Source organism: Podospora bellae-mahoneyi, chromosome 6 (assembly GCF_035222275.1).
Source record: "Podospora bellae-mahoneyi strain CBS 112042 chromosome 6, whole genome shotgun sequence".
Lineage (NCBI taxonomy): Eukaryota > Fungi > Ascomycota > Sordariomycetes > Sordariales > Podosporaceae > Podospora > Podospora bellae-mahoneyi.
In genome coordinates, this window is record NC_085885.1 from 400,060 (window position 1) to 416,308 (window position 16,249).

A 16,249-nucleotide genomic window follows, 5' to 3' on the forward strand; every position below is an offset into this window, starting at 1 on the left:
CACACAACCTCAAGGTGCTCGAGATATCCGGGCCCGGCGAAGGTTAACAATCAGACATGCCAGGCGTGCCAGATCAGACGCCGAATCAGCGCCGAGAGACAGCTCAAAAGTCAAACGCTTCCTTCGCCTGCTGATCACATCAGATCCTATGACTGCATCGGTCAATGGCTCTGCTGCTTTTTTTGCCCTTTGCCGCCCTCGAGCTCCAGCTAGCCTGCCGTCCCGGTTCCTGGGTGCTTTGTTGGAACCAATCTATCAACCAAAACCCATAGCGTCTCATGACTGTCAGCACCATCGCCAGCACAGCACTTTGCAGGGCCAAGACACATCTGGCCAGCCCAACCTGCCAAGGAGCCAAGTTATGTCCAACTCGCCTGAAAGGAGGCTCGTTTTGTTCACGTGGTGCTTGATCTGCTGTCCTGTCGCGGCAGGTCGTCTGCCCAACGATCCCCGGGGCCGGAGCCGCGTGCAGCCGTTTCTGCGCTAGCGATGCTGATTCCAGGTTGTTGTTGTAAGAGAATTTTTCTTTCCGTTCAATCAACCCTTGTTGTTGTCCCTGGACATCTTGCTGCTCGATGTACCTTAGCTTCTCTTTTACCCCACAGATTTGTTTGACCTATCTGCAGATAGAACGTACCTCTCGGGCATCGGATCCGGATCTCTTGCCCGGGGCGGTAGGTGACACTTCAACAACGTGGGTGGCACAGGGCTCGGCCTCGAAACGTTGTCATTCCAGCGCGGCTGGCGACATGAAGGGCATGCGTTTCAACCCGAGATCACGCATGCTGTGTCACATACTAAACAACCGTCGGAAAGGGCATCTCCTCGGAGGCTGACGATAGAGATGTGATGCTGAGAGCCGCCAGTTCTATGCCCATTAAAGTGACCCGCCCGGTTCACGTTCCAGCCCGCCGCACCCGCTTCCCCAGCTTTTTCGGCCCCTGAATGGGCCCTGACCTCCACTAGCGCCCTCATGGGGGGAGACGTCGTATCAGACGGCCTCACCTGATCTCTGTCATTATCCACCAGATTCCACACATAATATCGACTGTAGGGATTGTCTGCGCCTGTTTTGGTAGTGAGAACCTCTCCGGCAGTGCGAATGCGAGGGCCAGACCGCCAATCTCAACTGAAGAAAATATAGCACGGCAATATCCGACTTGGCCAAACGACATCTCTTCCCAAAGGCCAGCTCCAAATGAGACCAGGCTTTTGATTACCGAGTGTTGCACATCACTACCACTGAGATCAGAAAAAAAGGAGAGCATCAGGCTTCGTGTGTGGACTGTGTTTTACTCGTCAAGATTACCTATCGGAATGTTCTCGCCGAGGCAGGTCGTATACGCGGTGGGATCACAGTTGGAAACATTGGGTGAAAGCATCCCTCTCGTTTTCGAGGATCAACCAATACACCCTCTACGGTACCTACATGTCTTGATGTGTCCATACAGCATGCATATCCGTGCAAACCACATGGGCCTCAAACTACCGACAAATTAGAGCCGCGTTTTCAAGCCCTCTTTTCCATACATCTGACGTCATCGCCAGATAAGTATCTTATCTGTGTAACCTTCACCAAATCAACCAGCATCACCATGAAGAGGGGGCATTTGACTTGGCCTTCCACGCGGCTGAGAGAACTGCAGCCGATATATTAACTCGCATAGCTCTGGTCTTATGCATGTTTATTGGAGCGCACGATATGTCTTATCAATGGGTGGAGGATAACCCTATTGATTCACTAATTCGCTATCAGCCGTGTGCTACTGCCTGATGGCAGAGGCGCTCCTGGTGAACATGATTCGGCTGATATCGGTAAACAAGAGTATTCTAACACTGAATATGCGATGCCGGGTGATGTTTCATAGGATGAGACTCAATTCCACAGACCCCATTGAACACTGAGTCCTCAACAGCGAGCCCTATCACCGCTCTCGGGGACCAGAATGTCAACGCACCAGACGAAACAGCAGCCTACTTTATTCCGAATAAACAATCAGGCAACAAACCTGTCATCCTACCGGTACATCCGGATCATCTTGGTGGGAGCGGACTATTCCCACCTAGCCCTGCCCTAAACGACTTTGTACTTTCAGTTTCTGCCATAATATTGATTATAGTGTGAATTATGAAGTTCTGGTAACTCGGACAAATAATAACTTGTGAGAGCCATGATAGTAGATCGTGATCCCAGCTTGGAGATGGCAACGGGGTAGGTCGCACTGAAGAGATCGTAATTATCACAGCTCGGGCATTGAGACATGGACATCATCAGTAGCCAGGTCGGAAACTCGCGTGGTTGGAGGTATACGGCCTGGTTCCTCCTCACAATGTAACTTGATTCATGGTTTGTTTAATATCCGGTTCGTAACCAAGCATGTTTCTGGTGTACGGCTTCACTTTAAACATTGGTCCTTTACTGTAGGTAGCGAATCTTAGCAAAGTATGTAGACACATGCTGAGCAAAAGATTAGTTTCCTGTATAAATCCCGAGACAAAGACACGAAAGATGGTTATGTTCACAGGAACTTCGATGCATTCGATCCTCATGCTCTATAACCCCATCTTCCAAAATAATATAGGAAGTGAGTCAACTCCTCAAACGCCGCTCGCGATTAGGTTCGCTTATATATCCGTCGTAGAAAGAAAAGAAACCACAAGTTATCCTACCAACCCACCCCTGTCCCACTTGGACATTCCCACTTGTTCTTTTCGCCATGCCAAATTACCATATCATACAATGCATTTGCCGCCGCACTATATCTACCGCCGTCTTAAGTTTCAGGTGTATCAGCTAAAAGATTATCTCTTCTTCAACCGCTCCTTGCATTCGTCGCAATACCATTTTGCTGTTCGTCCAAGTTAGCTTTGATTCAACCCTGTCCAGAAATTGCAAGTCAAACATACCATTGGCTTTGGGTGCAATTTTCAACCCCACGCACTCTAGATGAAACCACTCTCTCGGGCAGCCCACCCCGTCACAGCCCACCATTTCGCCATAACTAACGCCGTTGCACTTGCAGTACCTTGGCTCGTCCCCATCTGGTTCGTCCTCATCATCGTCTTCTTGAGTACTCTGCGGAGGTTGCTGATGTTGAGCAGTTCCCCTGCTGCCTTTGATGTTGTCTTCACTTGTGATACTGCTGCCGTTGGATGAAGCCTTGGCAGAATTGGGACCGGATGATGCCTGGGCAAGAGCTGCCGCTGCAGCAGAGATGGAAGCACCCTTCTTATGGCTCCGCTTGGAGGTCGTCGTTGTGCTCGCGGATATGCTGCTCCCGTTGTTCTTGTCCTTATCTGTTGCGCTCGCTGCTTCCGAGGTATTTCTAGATGGTCGGGAGCGGGACGCCGCCGTCTGCTTTTCTGTTAGGGCTGCAGAGACTATCGAGGTTGCCTCGGCAAAGGTGCCTAGAGACGGGGTGGAAGGCTTGCTTGCGCGCCCGCTCTTGGTCTTGACAGTACTTATAGGGGTCGGCTGAATGGCGGGCGAAGCTACCACTTCCTTCTCCTTTTCTTTCTTTAGTTCAGGCTTCTCTTCGGAGGGTGCTACTGTGGCCGCTGCTATTACCGGTGCCTTTGTGATGGCTTCTTTTCTGTTATTGCCGTTGTGCAGGGGTTCCAGTACTGGTGGCGGAATCTCGGTCTCTGTCCTTAGCGGCTCCAACTTGGGGGTAGGAGCAGGTATGGGTGTCTCCTTCTGTACTTTTGTTTCCATGTCTATTTTGGGTCCTTCGCCAAACTGGCTGAGATTTGGCGTATCCCGAGCATTTCCATTTGGCTTGGACGCTACCGAAGCAGCTCTTTGCCTCACAACTTCGGGATTTAGTTGTGTAGAGTTCTGACGGGCACGAGAAGACGCTGGCCTGGGAGGAACAATGGCTGTCGGGATCGGTGAGGCTCGGCTGCCTTTCATTGTATCAGGGAATGCTGCGATGACAGGCGACGAGGCCATGGACGGGGACATAGCGGCAGCATTATTCGTTCTGCTACAATCAAGGGTCAGCTAGGAAACAAGAGACACGGATCGGAGGTCGAATGGGCGAGCGCACCTTTTCTTTGCCTGCCCACTCGATGTTGGGAGCGCCTTGCGCTTCTTAGGACCGCTTTCAGGCACGGGAGTCTCTCGGGGGCTGGTCGTCTTTGGCTTCACGGTGCTATTACCAAACACCGAGCTCATGGCGCGCTCCATAGGAGCTCCCCCGTTTGCCTTAGCAGTCTCAACTTTGCGTCTTTTGGCCGGAGCAGAGCCAGCCGGCGCGCCCGTGGTGATACCGAGGCCGACAGGAGTCGCCGCCTCCGCAGGCGCTTTGCGAGATTTGGGCCCCTGTGTCTTCTTGGCTGGCTCACTCGTCTTGTCCGCATCGCCTTCACCTGCTTGTCCCTTCGCGTTCTTCTTGGCGGCGACTGCTTGTTTTCGGTCGTTGCTCCGAGCCGCCGCCTCCTCAGCGTTCACATGTTGGGCAGCAGCTGACAGAGCAGCAGCCCCTTCCCGGCGTGATCGCTCAGCCTTGTCATTGGACTTGGCCTGCTGTTGTGCTTTTCGAACATCGTCGTAGGCCCAATGGTTAGCGCTGCCCCATTTGGCCTCCTCGCTGAATTCGCTCTCGAGATTTGGCCACACGGATTCAATTCGTTTCATTTGCTTTTCGAGGGCATCATTGGCAGTCAAAAGAACGTGGTTTTTCTCCTCCAAAGCCACCATCATCTCTTGAACCTTGAGGTTTGTTTCTTTGAATATCCGACGGCGCGCCTCGCTCGCGGGATTGAGAGGGCTAGTGGCAGAAGGTATCGTGGAGGCGGACGCATAGGGTGGCACTCCGCTGCTGCTGTTCTGAGCGCTCATGGGCGCCGACGTGGGAATGTGATTATTGTGCGCATCATTGGAGGACGGGAATGGGTCGACCGGAGGCGGGGTGTCGAGAGCACGGCGGATGTTATCGAAGAGCTTGTCCTCGTTGTTGAAGATTTTGGCGTCGACCTCTTTCAAAAGGGTGAAGTGACGGACTATCTCCTTGGGAAGGGCGCTGATGGCATCGGTAAAGTGGTTGAGGCCGGGGAAAATGTCGATGGGCTGTGCTGGAGCATTTGCGATGAGCGACGACGAGGAGTTGCCGCGATTGACCATGCGCGTCTGACGGAGGGGCTGCGCTCTGCGACTACTGCCGCCGTTCTCAGACACAGGAGGTTTGGCCGTCTTCATGGCGCCCGTCGATGGTGTTGCTGCAGATTCCGGGATCGTGGCAGTGAGTGTTGGGAAAAAAAGATTGGTAGGGCCGCTGAAAGAGAGGTCCAGAGGGAAGCTGGGAGCGGTTAGCGGAGGGACGGTTTCCTGGCCGGGAGCCCTGGATTTTGGTCACCTTTGGAGAGGTGCATGCGACCGATAAGATAAGAACACCAAAAACCGGGCCGGCCGACACCCTAACCCTTATACTACAACCACACTACCACTTTGTCAACACAATCACCACCAACAACAACCAATGCATGTTTGGGTATGTCTTCAGTGCTTAATTAAAACAAAATAAAAAGATAAAAAACACGATGCCACTTTCTAAACCAAGCGCATACGCTGAGGTATCTCTATCTACCGAACCCTACGCCCTATTCACCCTTTCCCTCCCTGAACTTAGGATGACCTGCCGAAAACTGCAAAACAAAAAGCCATAGTAGGAAAACAATCAAGCCTGTTTCACCCGCCTAGGCTTCTCGTCACGTTGCTTTTGCTTTTGTCTGTGCTGCCATTCTACCAGCACAGGCAGGAAGTGCCAGAGATCAAATTCAGGCCAGAAGCACTTGAGGAAGAAAATATGCGTGTCCTGGTGGCACTGCCAGAGCATGAAGTCACTCAGTCTCTCCACGCCGCTGGTTCGCACGAATATGTCAAGCGGGGGGCACCCGGCAGTGTAGAGATGCTTATCGATGGTCTCGGGCGTGATTGTCTCCGCGTTTGGATAGATGGCTACGTTTTCCGAGCCCTCCGACTTTTGCGTAGATGGATCGGAACGAAGGGTGGTAGCCGTCGACACGGCATCATCCTGGTCGTGGTCGTCCGACTGAGAGGGGGTCTCTTCAATAGACTCCAGAATCTCTGGTTTGTCACCCTGTTTGGACAAGATCTTTTGCGTAATTCTGCTCTGCGAAAATGGGGTGCTGTGTGGCCGAGGGGTGGTTGAATATTCTTCTACAGTCGTCCTGATGGCTGTTGTCATTTCTTCCCGCGAAGTGTAGGGGAAGCAAATGTTGAGAACACATCTGTGGCATGTATTAATATTTCAATTTACATGTGTAGGAGGTGACATTGCTTACGTTGTGTTGTGACTGGTAACAGCGACCGCTCTTTCCACCACTTCGAGAACATCTGGGGGGATCAGATCAAGACGCCCCAATACCTTGACACTAGCACCGTATCTGTCCAACAGCTCCCCATGCTGAATGAGTTGCTCGAGCTTCACCTTGGCCAGTTGCATCAGGCCGTCGACCTCATACTTGGGCCGGTGGAAGTTTTCCAGACTAAAAGCATAGACGGTGACCACCTTGACACCACACTTGTAGCAAATCTCCAGAACCCGGGCCAGAGCCTCGAAGCCGAGGTGATGGCCTTCTACTGTCTCGATCTTGTGACTTCTGGCATATCTTCGGTTGCCGTCCATTTCGAAAGCGACATGGCCTGGGATAGGTCCTTGGCTCAATGATCCTATCAAAGTGTCTCTAAGGCGGTTGATGGCCCATTCTGCTGGCGGCGAACTGAGGAACCAGTTACGGATACGGGAGAGGTAGAGGTCAGACATGATGCCGAGGTGCGTTGCAGTCCAAAATATGTATTGTGATTGCTGAGTTTTAACGATGCGGTATTTGGGGTGAAAAGATGGTAGATTCTCTGAAAAGAGTTGTCGGTCAGTAAGCTGCCATGGTCGCAGTGCCTGTTGCAAGATTGGGGAAGGGAGTGAGAATGAGTGAGAGTGGCAGGCCACCCAAGGGTTAAAGTATGGTTACGTTGGACCCAGATTCTTGGAAGTTACGAATCCCAAGGCGCGGCATCCTCTCACAGCTGAAAGTGGGTCCTCGAATGAACACGCTGCAAAACGGCCGACAGGGGCCAGCTTTCAGTATAACCTGCCTGACCTCAATGTGCAACTGCCCGCAACTTCCACCACCAAACCACCTTCTACGACACCATCCTCCTTGAGGTCTATTCCGGCGACGAATTCACAGCCTGCTTTAAGATCACCCTGGGATACGCGACACCTCAGTTGGCTTTAACAGCGACCGCCGGACTGTCTGGCTTGGCCTGACTGTCACCCCACCTACGTCCCAATCCGTCCGCATTCCAAAAAAATGTCCAGGTGGCGCCTCTAAGAGAGCGAACGCGCAATGTCATTCACAAACGCGCCGGTAACGCGCACATTGGTGGTGGGATTGGTTGGCGCATCGATAGCAGCCAGCCTTTTCGACATAAAACACTATTTCTATATCTCCATCGGCACCCATATTCTACGATATCACCAGTTATGGCGGGTCCTGGCGTACCAGCTATGCTATCTCAACTCATCCGAGGTCCTGTTTGGGGCAATGGCTCTATACAATATGAGAACTATTGAGCAGCGGTGGGGCTCAAGAAAATATGCCGTGAGTGCTCTTTCTGGGCCGGGACACTGCAGAAATGGCGCTGACATGCTTGGTATCTAGTCATTCATCCTCGTCACCGCACTCTTCACCTCGATGGTGCCACCGCTTATACTGACGGCATTCCTCAGGCCACTGAGTTTTGGCGTGCTAGATTTCCTACCTGCCGGTCCAACACCGATCATATTTGCGATTCTGGCTCAATACCATGCCATGATCCCACACATGTACAAGTACAAGGTGGCACTGGCTACGGGGCCACCAACTGGCCAGGACTCGGCAACGCTGACCTTCTCAGACAAGTCAACCAGATACATGATGGCAGGGCAGCTGGCCATGTCCCAGTTCCCGGGCTCCCTTCTTGGTGCCGTGGTGGGCTGGCTCGTTGGATACGCCTGGCGCAATGAGGCCCTACCTGGGGTTTTGACTCGCTGGCGGGTTCCTGGTTGGGTTGTTGGTATGAGAGGTCAGAAGACCAATGCTGAGTTTGAGAATATGAGAAGGCGGCTGGAAAGTGAAGGGGCCTCAACTGGCACAGCTTCTGGTATCCAGCAACAACAAGCTGGCCCAACTGAAGGCAACAACAGACGGAGGACGATGGGCCAGCAGCTCATCGACGAAGTCCGCGGTGCATTTTAAAATCTAGTCGTGTACGAGAAGAATTAAACATTGCTTTCCTGGCGCAACCACTTACATGTGCATTTCCATCCACAGCGACACATGTCGGGAATCCCTGCAAGAGGTGCCGTGGGGTGCCAAGCATCTGGCAAGAACGGCGGGCCAGGCACGAAGGCGGCTGATTGGCCAGATATTGGGCCTCCCAGTCCTCTGGATTGACGAGTTGCGCCTGCAGCACCGGCCAACATCTCCCTTCCCCTTTCGCATCCTGAGTTGCATCCCGTCGTCACGACTTTCCTCTGATACAGCTGCTCTTTTGTGAAGGAAACATCTCAGCCACCGCCGCCAGGCTTACCGCCTGTGTTTGCCGGTTTTTTTTTTGATTTTTTTTTTTTTTTGGAACCTGGAATCCTCATCACCATCACCACCTCCCCGGTCCTCATAGAAAGTCACAGACAATCTGGAATTTCCTTACCTACCACGTTAACTTAAGGACACTCGAAAAGCTCCACTTCGCGTCATTTCGTTGCATTGGTAATCCTTCTTTTCTGGATACTGCCTCGCTCTCCTTTTGAAAATACGATTCCTCGCATTTCACTCTCGACGCGATTCCCCTGACGATCCTCAGCCACTACCTCCTGCTCCTCGTTCGCAGTCGCAAACTCCATGATCCCCGGGCCACAGTGGTAAACGAGCGGAGGACTTGGATTTGTTTTGTATAATGTCTCTTTTTGGAACGATTAGCCTTTGAATTACCCACGACTACGAACACGACGATCTTAATACAAGTTTACACAAACGCACATAATGAACGGCGCCGAAACTAGGAGAGGCGGGTCTGGTGGCGGAGGAGTAGGAGGAAGAGGGGAAGATGGCTACGGACGCATGCCTGCACCTGCCGTACAACCACCATCGTTGTCAGACGTCGCACCGACGGCAAAGGCACTAGTCGACGGCTACAGGAATGAGATTCTCGGGGGAGTAGAGGGTGACAAGGCGAGAATTAGCCCAGTATGACCTCCTCCCCTTTTCAGGCGTGAACATTGTTGGCTAATTATGGATTACATACAGCTAAACACAAACCAACCGCAAACATCGCCTCTCGTTGATCTTAATGACTCGATTCAGGTGCATCTCTTGACCGAAACGGCGTTATCGGACAGTAAAAGCTATGAAATCCTCTCGCAAGAGGAAGTTGACGGCCTCAAGAAACAGATTCAGTCACTGGGAATGCGCGTCGAACATGCGAGGGCGAACCTGGCTATACAGTCCAAATACCGCGATGCAGCAGTTTCAATGGCCAAACTCTACTCGCCTGGCGGCAAAAGAAAGAGTCTGTTGGGTAACCGTATGAGTGACTCGGCCAAAGAAGCAGAGATGGAAAAGGCCACCAGTGAACGCCGTTGTGAGGAACTGGCTTCAGAGCTGTTTCACCTAGAAAAAGGCTTGATGGAGCCTCAGCGGCGTCTGCTCCAACACACTGCCGGCGTCCTGCAGCTAACCCATAGGGCGTCCTCGAAGAAGTCCGGACAGCCGCAGCTGCTTGGTCAGCCGATGAACGGCATGCCAGGAAGCCCCGAGAGTCTCTATACCTACACCAACACGAGAAACAGCATGGAGATCCCCAACGAGCAGCTCGATTTCAACAACAAAGATGAGGACTTGTACCTGTCGCTCGAAACGGATGGGCCGCCAGCCACCCGTGCGCGTAAGAACATACTGGAGATTCCTATCAAGTCCCCTATCCGCGAGCAAAATGCCCAGCTGCGGGAACTACGTGAGGAGGTGGAGCGCTACAAAGAGGAGATTGCGCGCATGAAAGAGGAGAATGCGCAGCTCAAACGATCCGAGGAGCAGCTGAGCCAAGATTATGCCCGCGCCGAGGCGGAAAAGACAAGACTGGAGGAGATGGAGGAGCAACTCAGGGAGGAACATGCCAGGGTCATGGAAGAGAACTCTCGCATGAAGGACGAAACAATGCGCTCCAAGGACGAGAGCGGGTCGAGGCTGCAAGAGGCTGATTCACGAATGAAAGCGATTGAGCAGCAGATGGGGGCCCAAATGGACGCGTTGCAGGCGCAAACTTCGGAGCAACAGAGAGCCATCTCGATGACGGAATCTAGGCTCGAGGACTTGAACGACAAGCTCCGTGATCTGATCGTCGCATTCAACCCGGCCAAGAATGAAGAATTTGGTCGTCCGGACGCTGATAACCTCGAGGCGCAGCTCGACTATCTGGAAAATGGTCTCAACACGGCGATCACTGAGCAGCAGCAACAGGCTGCTAACTTGACCAAAACCGACAAGGTGGCAGCTGAAGCGGCCGCAGCATCCTCCGAGGCCGCCGCGTTGGCAACAACTCTTTCCAAGGTCGAATCCTCGTTTGGGCAAACTGAGGTCCGTCTGCAGAATTTGAACCGCCAAGTCTTGTTCATTCTCCAGCAGACCAATGTTGACCAGGCACCACCGCCCGAGGGAGATCTCAATGTCCAGCTCAACTACTTGGAGGACTCGGTCGACAAGGTCAGTTCTGAGATTGGGAGAGTTGTTGAGGCCTCGATGGCCGGCTCGACTAGCAAGCGTAATCTCGAGCAAGTCGATGCTGTGCTCATGGGTCTGTGGGAGATCATCCAGACTGGTTATGCCGAGATTGCTCAGCAAAAGGCAGCACGCAGACAAGCCCGTGCCCTGGGCCAAGGCACCCCAGACGATGACGAGGATTTGTCAAGCAACGAGTTTGAAGGTGACACGAACGAACCGTACTCCCTGCCGGCATTCTCTGCCAAGGTTCAATGGCTCTATGCGCAAGCGACTGGTCTCCGAGAGCAAAAGTACATCCTTCAACGGCAGATCAAGCAACAGCGTGAGCTCAACAACCGCAGCGAATCTGAAAAAGACCAGGAGCTTCAAGCCAAGAAGGAGGAGTTGGAGAAGACCCACATGCTCCTCGATGATAGCGAGCGTGCCGCCCAAGAAGCCCAAGAAAAGCTCCAAAAGGTCCTTGTCGACCTCGACTCCATGCAGAAAGCCAGCGCCGCCAACGAAACGGCCTCTGCCTCCTCGGTCAAGGTTGTTCAGGAACAGCTCAAGGAGCGTAACGCCCAGGTGTCTGCTCTCGAATCAGAGTACAGTGCCATTCAGGCACGTCTCGCCACCGTGGAGTCCAATATGTCGTCTGTTCAGAACCAGCTTATCCAAGCCAACGAGTCCCGTGTTGCTGCGGAGGGTGAGGTGGCTGCTCTCAAGTCCGAACTGGCTGCCGCAAGCGAAGCCTCTGCCAACGCGGGCAAAGAGGTTGAGAAGCTGCAGGCCGACCTGAAGCAGAAGGACGAGGAGCTCGAGGCGATGAACATGATGGTGATTGAACTTAAGACGGAGATGACCATTGCCAAGGCCGAGCTCGACGGTGCCTACGGTTCGCGTAAGCAGCGGGCGGCGGAGGCGGCCAAGTTTTCCAACACTGCCGAGACAGCTGAGCTCAACGCCCAGGTGGTCAAGCTGCGGTCTGAGTTGGAAGCTGCCTTGCGTGATCTGGAGGACATCACCAAAGAGAGCATCAATTCTGAAAAGGAGAAGCTGGATTTGGAGAGCCAGTTGGACGATGCTGTGGCTGTGAAGGCGAGGTTGGAGCAAGAGGTCAAGGTGTTGAGGGATAGGCTGGACAAGGTAAAGGAGGAGTTGGATAAGGAGCGGTTGAGGCCACCCAACTCGCCTGTGCCAGGTACCGGAGCGGGTGCCGGAGCTGGAAGAGCCGGGGCTACCATGTTGAGTGAGCAGTTCCGGGCTACTATGAAGGAGGAGAGGAGGAAGTTCCAGGAAGAGTTACGGGTATGCTTTCATCCCCTTTTCCCTTACTTCAGTTGAGAAATCCAATACTAACCAACAAAAACAGGAGGAGCAATTTAGACGTCGCAAACTCGAGGACGAGCTCAGGGCACTAAAACGGGGCACCACCGCCAGCGTCGGGAGTCGCGGGGGGCTTCTCAGTCCCAGGTGACAACCAGCAGTCGAGTTGGTTGGCAAAGGCGTGATGAAGTCCGCGGCCGAGTCCGTGGGCGAGTTTGTGACGGATGTGGTGGACGACGTGAGCGAGTTTGTGACCGACTTGACTGAGAAATAGATGGAATGGAAAACCTTCTATCTTGGGGGAAAACACAATAAAAAAACAAGGGAAATCAATTTTGGCTAGGCTACTACTGGATGACAGGGTGGGCAGCCTACATGATATAAATGGAGGGGATCGATGTTGGAAATTACACAATCAGGGGTTCTTGTATAAAACTAGTTGTATTAATCTTCTTGTTGGTGGCGGGATTTGAGGAGCATTATCGATTCTGGGTATGAAGAAAGGGCGAGAAAGAGACAGACACTGGGCACCAGGCTGTACAATTGGCTATGCTTGCTTTTTTATTCTTGGATTATGCTTGATGTTTGGAAGCAGCTGTATGTAGAAATCAAAGGGGAAGGGCTAACATTATACCATTTCGTCAAGGCGAGCAAAGTTATCAGTTTCAATTTAGGGAATAAAGATGGACGGAAGGGTACTACTTTCAGTGATGTCTTTACCCTTTGCTGCAGACGTGATGAATCTTTTAGTGTCTGGTCTCCGCAGTCATTAATCATTCTTCATCACTTTGCAGTCCCCTTGATCTTTCATATTAGGATCTCGTATCAGAATCTATATGTAATTTTGATCCCATAATTCTACCCACTCGCCATGCATGCTTTCAAATCTGCTATGCTCAACGTTCGTCCTGAACATCTGAACCAGACACGGGGAATAAAGCCAGACAATCACCCCCTGATCTGTGACTGCCCTCGTCATATACACAAGAAGAAAAACCAAAAAGCTCCCCTTGAATTCCACTCATTCAAACCACATACAAAATCCACATCTTAGTAACCCAGGGCCTTGAACTCCTCCTCCACTTGTTGCCTGACGACATCTCGTACAGCCTTCCAATCGTTCGCCACATCACTGACTCTCTTCTCCTTCTTGTCCAGCCCAACGAATTCAGGTGGGAGGACATTCTCCTGGAAGTTAAACTCTGGCTCCTCCTTGAGCGCCAGCTCAACCGCGCCGGCAAACTTGGCCGGATGGGCTGTTGAGAGAGAGATGATGTGCTTTGCGGCACCTTCTTCCGCAAGAGCGCGCTTTTGTGTCCTTCTCGCAGCCTCCACGCCGACTGCCGTGTGGGGGTCAAGAACATAGCCAACTTCCTTGTAGAGGGCCTTGATGGTGTCGAGTGTCTCCGGGTCGCTGACCCTTTCACTCTCAAAGTTCTTGCGCGCAGCTTCAAGAACGTCCTTGTATACCGGCCCGAAACCACCCTTGTTCTTGAGGTCAGACAGCCAGGAAGAAACTTCCTGACCAGCCTGCTTCTTGTTCCACTCATCGTCCATCCCAGCGCTGGAGGCAAACTGATACGCCAAGAACCATAGCAGGCGCTCAAAGTTGGAAGACACCAGGATATCCATGGCGGGAGAAAGAGTTTCCTTCACGCCATCCTCGTGGGCCTTGACACCGTCCTGCTCAAGACCGCCTTCGGCCTTGGAGCCGTAGGTGGGCTTCTTCTCGTAACGACCAGTCTTGAAAAAGCGGTCGAGAATATCGTTCTCGTTGGTGGCAATAACGAGCTTGTCGACGGGGAGACCCATACGAAGGGCGAAGTAACCAGCGAGAATGTCGCCAAAGTTTCCGGAAGGAACAGCGAAGCGGACCTTGTCGCCGAGCTTGAAGGTAGATGGTTGCTGGCGGAGGAGGGAGAAATAGGCGTGAAAGTAGTAGACAGTTTGGGCGAGAATACGAGCCCAGTTGATGCTGTTGACGGCGCCGAGCTTGTGGGTCGAGTTGATCTCAGGGTCGGCAAAAAGAGCCTTGACGATGTCCTGTTTTCAGTCTGTAAGTATTTGAACTATAGACGGGAACACATCACAGCTCACCTGGCAGTTGTCAAAGTTGCCAGTGACAGCCAGATTATGAACATTGGCGTCCAGCACCGTGGTCATCTGCTGCTCCTGGACGGGGCTCACGCGCCCCTTGGGGTGGAGCATGAAAACCGAGACGTCCTTCTTCCCCCTGAGACCGTAAATGGCAGCCGAGCCAGTATCACCGCTCGTGGCACCCACCACGGTCAAGTGGTATCTGTCACGGCCGGTCTTTCCCTCGTTTCTGCGCACCAAGAAATACTCGAAGAGGTTTCCGAGGAACTGGAGGGCCACATCCTTGAAAGCAAAGGTTGGGCCGTGGAAAAGCTCGAGAAGATGAACATCACCTTGGAGGTTCACCAGTGGTGTGACTTCGTCGGCACGAAAGGTTGCGTAACTCCTGTTGATAATATCCTTGAGGTCCTCCGAGGGGATTTCGGAGGGGGAGACGAAAAGGGAGATGATGTTGAAGGCGAGGTCGGTAAAGGAAAGATCCTTCCAGGATTCCCAGTTCTCGGCGGAGGGAATGGCTTCGGGAATGTATAGACCACCGTCGGAGGCAAGGCCCTTGAGGACGACCTCTTCAAAGGAGAACTGAGGGGGACGACATGGTCAGCGTCTGACACGGGAGAGCTAACGTGAATTCTTGATTCTGCCACAACAAAAAAAACAAGAGCAATGGGAGACATACGCCGCTGTCTTCACCACGGGTGCTCAGGTAGCGCTGCGACGCAGTGTGAGTCTGGTCGGCAGAAGCGCCATTGGCAACGACACCGTTGGACATGCTGGGACGGCGATAGGGGGGGCGCTTTTAGAAATGACGAAGATGACGGTTGGTTGCCGGGTAGTGGGCAGGACACACACACAGCTACAAGTCAACTGTATACAACAAGCAGTTGGAAAGAAAGGGTCGAGTCACAGCAGTCAATAGAGACACTTTGGCTCGAACGCCGAGCATCGGAAAGAGGGGCAAAAAGTCGCCAGCAAAATTTTGCCCCGCAGCGGTCTGCGTGATGCGGGGCATTGCTTCAGATTCCGCAGACAGCATCCATGGCTCCCGCCAGCTCTGGTAAGCGCACCTGTCAAAAGTCAATGGCTGCATTTTGCTGCATAGGTATCCAATGTTTCTTATAAGTTTAGAAACCGCCTCAAAACCATCCCTTACTCGCAGTGTGTCGAGCTGGGAGTTGGGATGGTCCATCCGATGTATTCTCATCTGGTCTACGACTGCTGAAACCTGATATCCATGACGAACTCTCAACTCAGCTAATCACCTGTGTGACTGGCAATGAACGCTCTAGCGGCGTGGCCGGGGGAGTATGAAGTGCCTTGCGGGCTGGTAGAACGGGCAGCTGACTGGCTGTAACGGCGTCATAACCCGGAAATGTGTCGACGGATCAACCGCCCTGACCGGGGGGCCGCTGGTCAGTACCCCCGGCCTGGAACATGATTTGGGTTCCAACACTGAGCATCAGACTGCACTGAAAGGCCCTCGATGGCTGTGCAGTTCATGACGATAATAAATCCCCTACGCAGTAAGGGACAGTTCCCGGTTTTTAGGCTCAGGCTACGGAGTATGATGCCTGTGGGTGGCCTCGTCTAGGTAGGTAGGTTGTCACCTAGCGCTTGAGCATGCAGAAGGATTGGCAGCTGTAGCTGAAATTGGTTGATTTCTAACGCTAACGTGTGTCGTGATGGTCGGCTGCATTCGCTGAAGGGTTGCCTGTATGTTTAAGTGGTCACTTGAAATACAAAAATCGCCGGTAGATGCCGCACCACAGGCGCGTTGCATAGTGGACATCTCATAGTGGGTGGGGCCGTCGTGGCAGCAATTGGTTAGACCCTTGCTGCACTCGAGGGCGGGGAGTGGGGTCTGTCTGGCCGAATACCGTCATGCAGCAACCAATCAAATTCTAGATTATCTTAACATCTGCCCCGCCTTCTGGCAGATGTCCCCGCCTCTCTCTCATGGATGGGGGGTTGCTTCTCCGCAAAATCGACAGATGCTGTGGATCTCGTCCCCTCGTGCTGGGTGCTGCTGGGTGTTTCGAGACAGTCAACCTTTTGAGATAATGTCGTT

At 52.8% G+C, this 16,249-nt stretch overlaps 5 protein-coding genes across 5 annotated transcripts; 2 read left to right on the forward strand and 3 right to left on the reverse strand.

Moving 5' to 3' along the window:
- Nucleotides 1–2,298: 2,298 nt before the first annotated feature.
- QC761_603910 (uncharacterized protein) lies at nt 2,299–5,200 on the reverse strand (the record flags this gene model as incomplete). The annotated part of the gene is made up of 3 exons (XM_062880842.1): nt 2,299–2,849; nt 2,908–3,983; nt 4,050–5,200. The coding sequence occupies 3 exons, from the start codon at nt 5,198–5,200 to the stop codon at nt 2,803–2,805; spliced, it is 2,274 nt and encodes a 757-aa protein (XP_062729069.1). The 3' UTR covers nt 2,299–2,802.
- Nucleotides 5,201–5,678: 478 nt separating this feature from the next.
- RER2 (cis-prenyltransferase) lies at nt 5,679–7,152 on the reverse strand (the record flags this gene model as incomplete). The annotated part of the gene is made up of 2 exons (XM_062880843.1): nt 6,307–7,152; nt 5,679–6,252 (listed from the first exon to the last, which is right to left on the reverse strand). Exons 1-2 carry the CDS (start codon nt 6,786–6,788, stop codon nt 5,679–5,681), a joined length of 1,056 nt encoding a protein of 351 aa, XP_062729070.1. The 5' UTR covers nt 6,789–7,152.
- Nucleotides 7,085–8,262, forward strand: QC761_603930 (uncharacterized protein; the record flags this gene model as incomplete). Its single annotated transcript, XM_062880844.1, has 2 exons — nt 7,085–7,626; nt 7,687–8,262. Exons 1-2 carry the CDS (start codon nt 7,372–7,374, stop codon nt 8,260–8,262), a joined length of 831 nt encoding a protein of 276 aa, XP_062729071.1. The 5' UTR covers nt 7,085–7,371.
- A 786-nt stretch (nt 8,263–9,048) lies between these two features.
- Nucleotides 9,049–12,800, forward strand: QC761_603940 (uncharacterized protein; the record flags this gene model as incomplete). Its single annotated transcript, XM_062880845.1, has 3 exons — nt 9,049–9,252; nt 9,313–12,069; nt 12,134–12,800. 3 exons carry the CDS (start codon nt 9,049–9,051, stop codon nt 12,236–12,238), a joined length of 3,066 nt encoding a protein of 1,021 aa, XP_062729072.1. The 3' UTR covers nt 12,239–12,800.
- On the reverse strand, nt 12,791–15,955 carry QC761_603950 (uncharacterized protein). The gene is made up of 3 exons (XM_062880846.1): nt 14,861–15,955; nt 14,185–14,763; nt 12,791–14,130 (listed from the first exon to the last, which is right to left on the reverse strand). Exons 1-3 carry the CDS (start codon nt 14,951–14,953, stop codon nt 13,138–13,140), a joined length of 1,665 nt encoding a protein of 554 aa, XP_062729073.1. The 5' UTR covers nt 14,954–15,955; the 3' UTR covers nt 12,791–13,137.
- Nucleotides 15,956–16,249: the final 294 nt, after the last annotated feature.

Excerpts from the sequence above, each read along its gene's own strand:
- QC761_603950 (XM_062880846.1), bottom strand. The coding sequence starts at position 14,953 with ATGTCCAACGGTGTCGTTGCCAATGGCGCTTCTGCCGACCAGACTCAC. Across the intron at positions 14,764-14,860 it reads CCCGTGGTGAAGACAGCGGC|TTCTCCTTTGAAGAGGTCGT; the intron begins GTATGTCTCCCA and ends CGTCCCCCTCAG. Across the intron at positions 14,131-14,184 it reads GCAACTTTGACAACTGCCAG|GACATCGTCAAGGCTCTTTT; the intron begins GTGAGCTGTGAT and ends GACTGAAAACAG.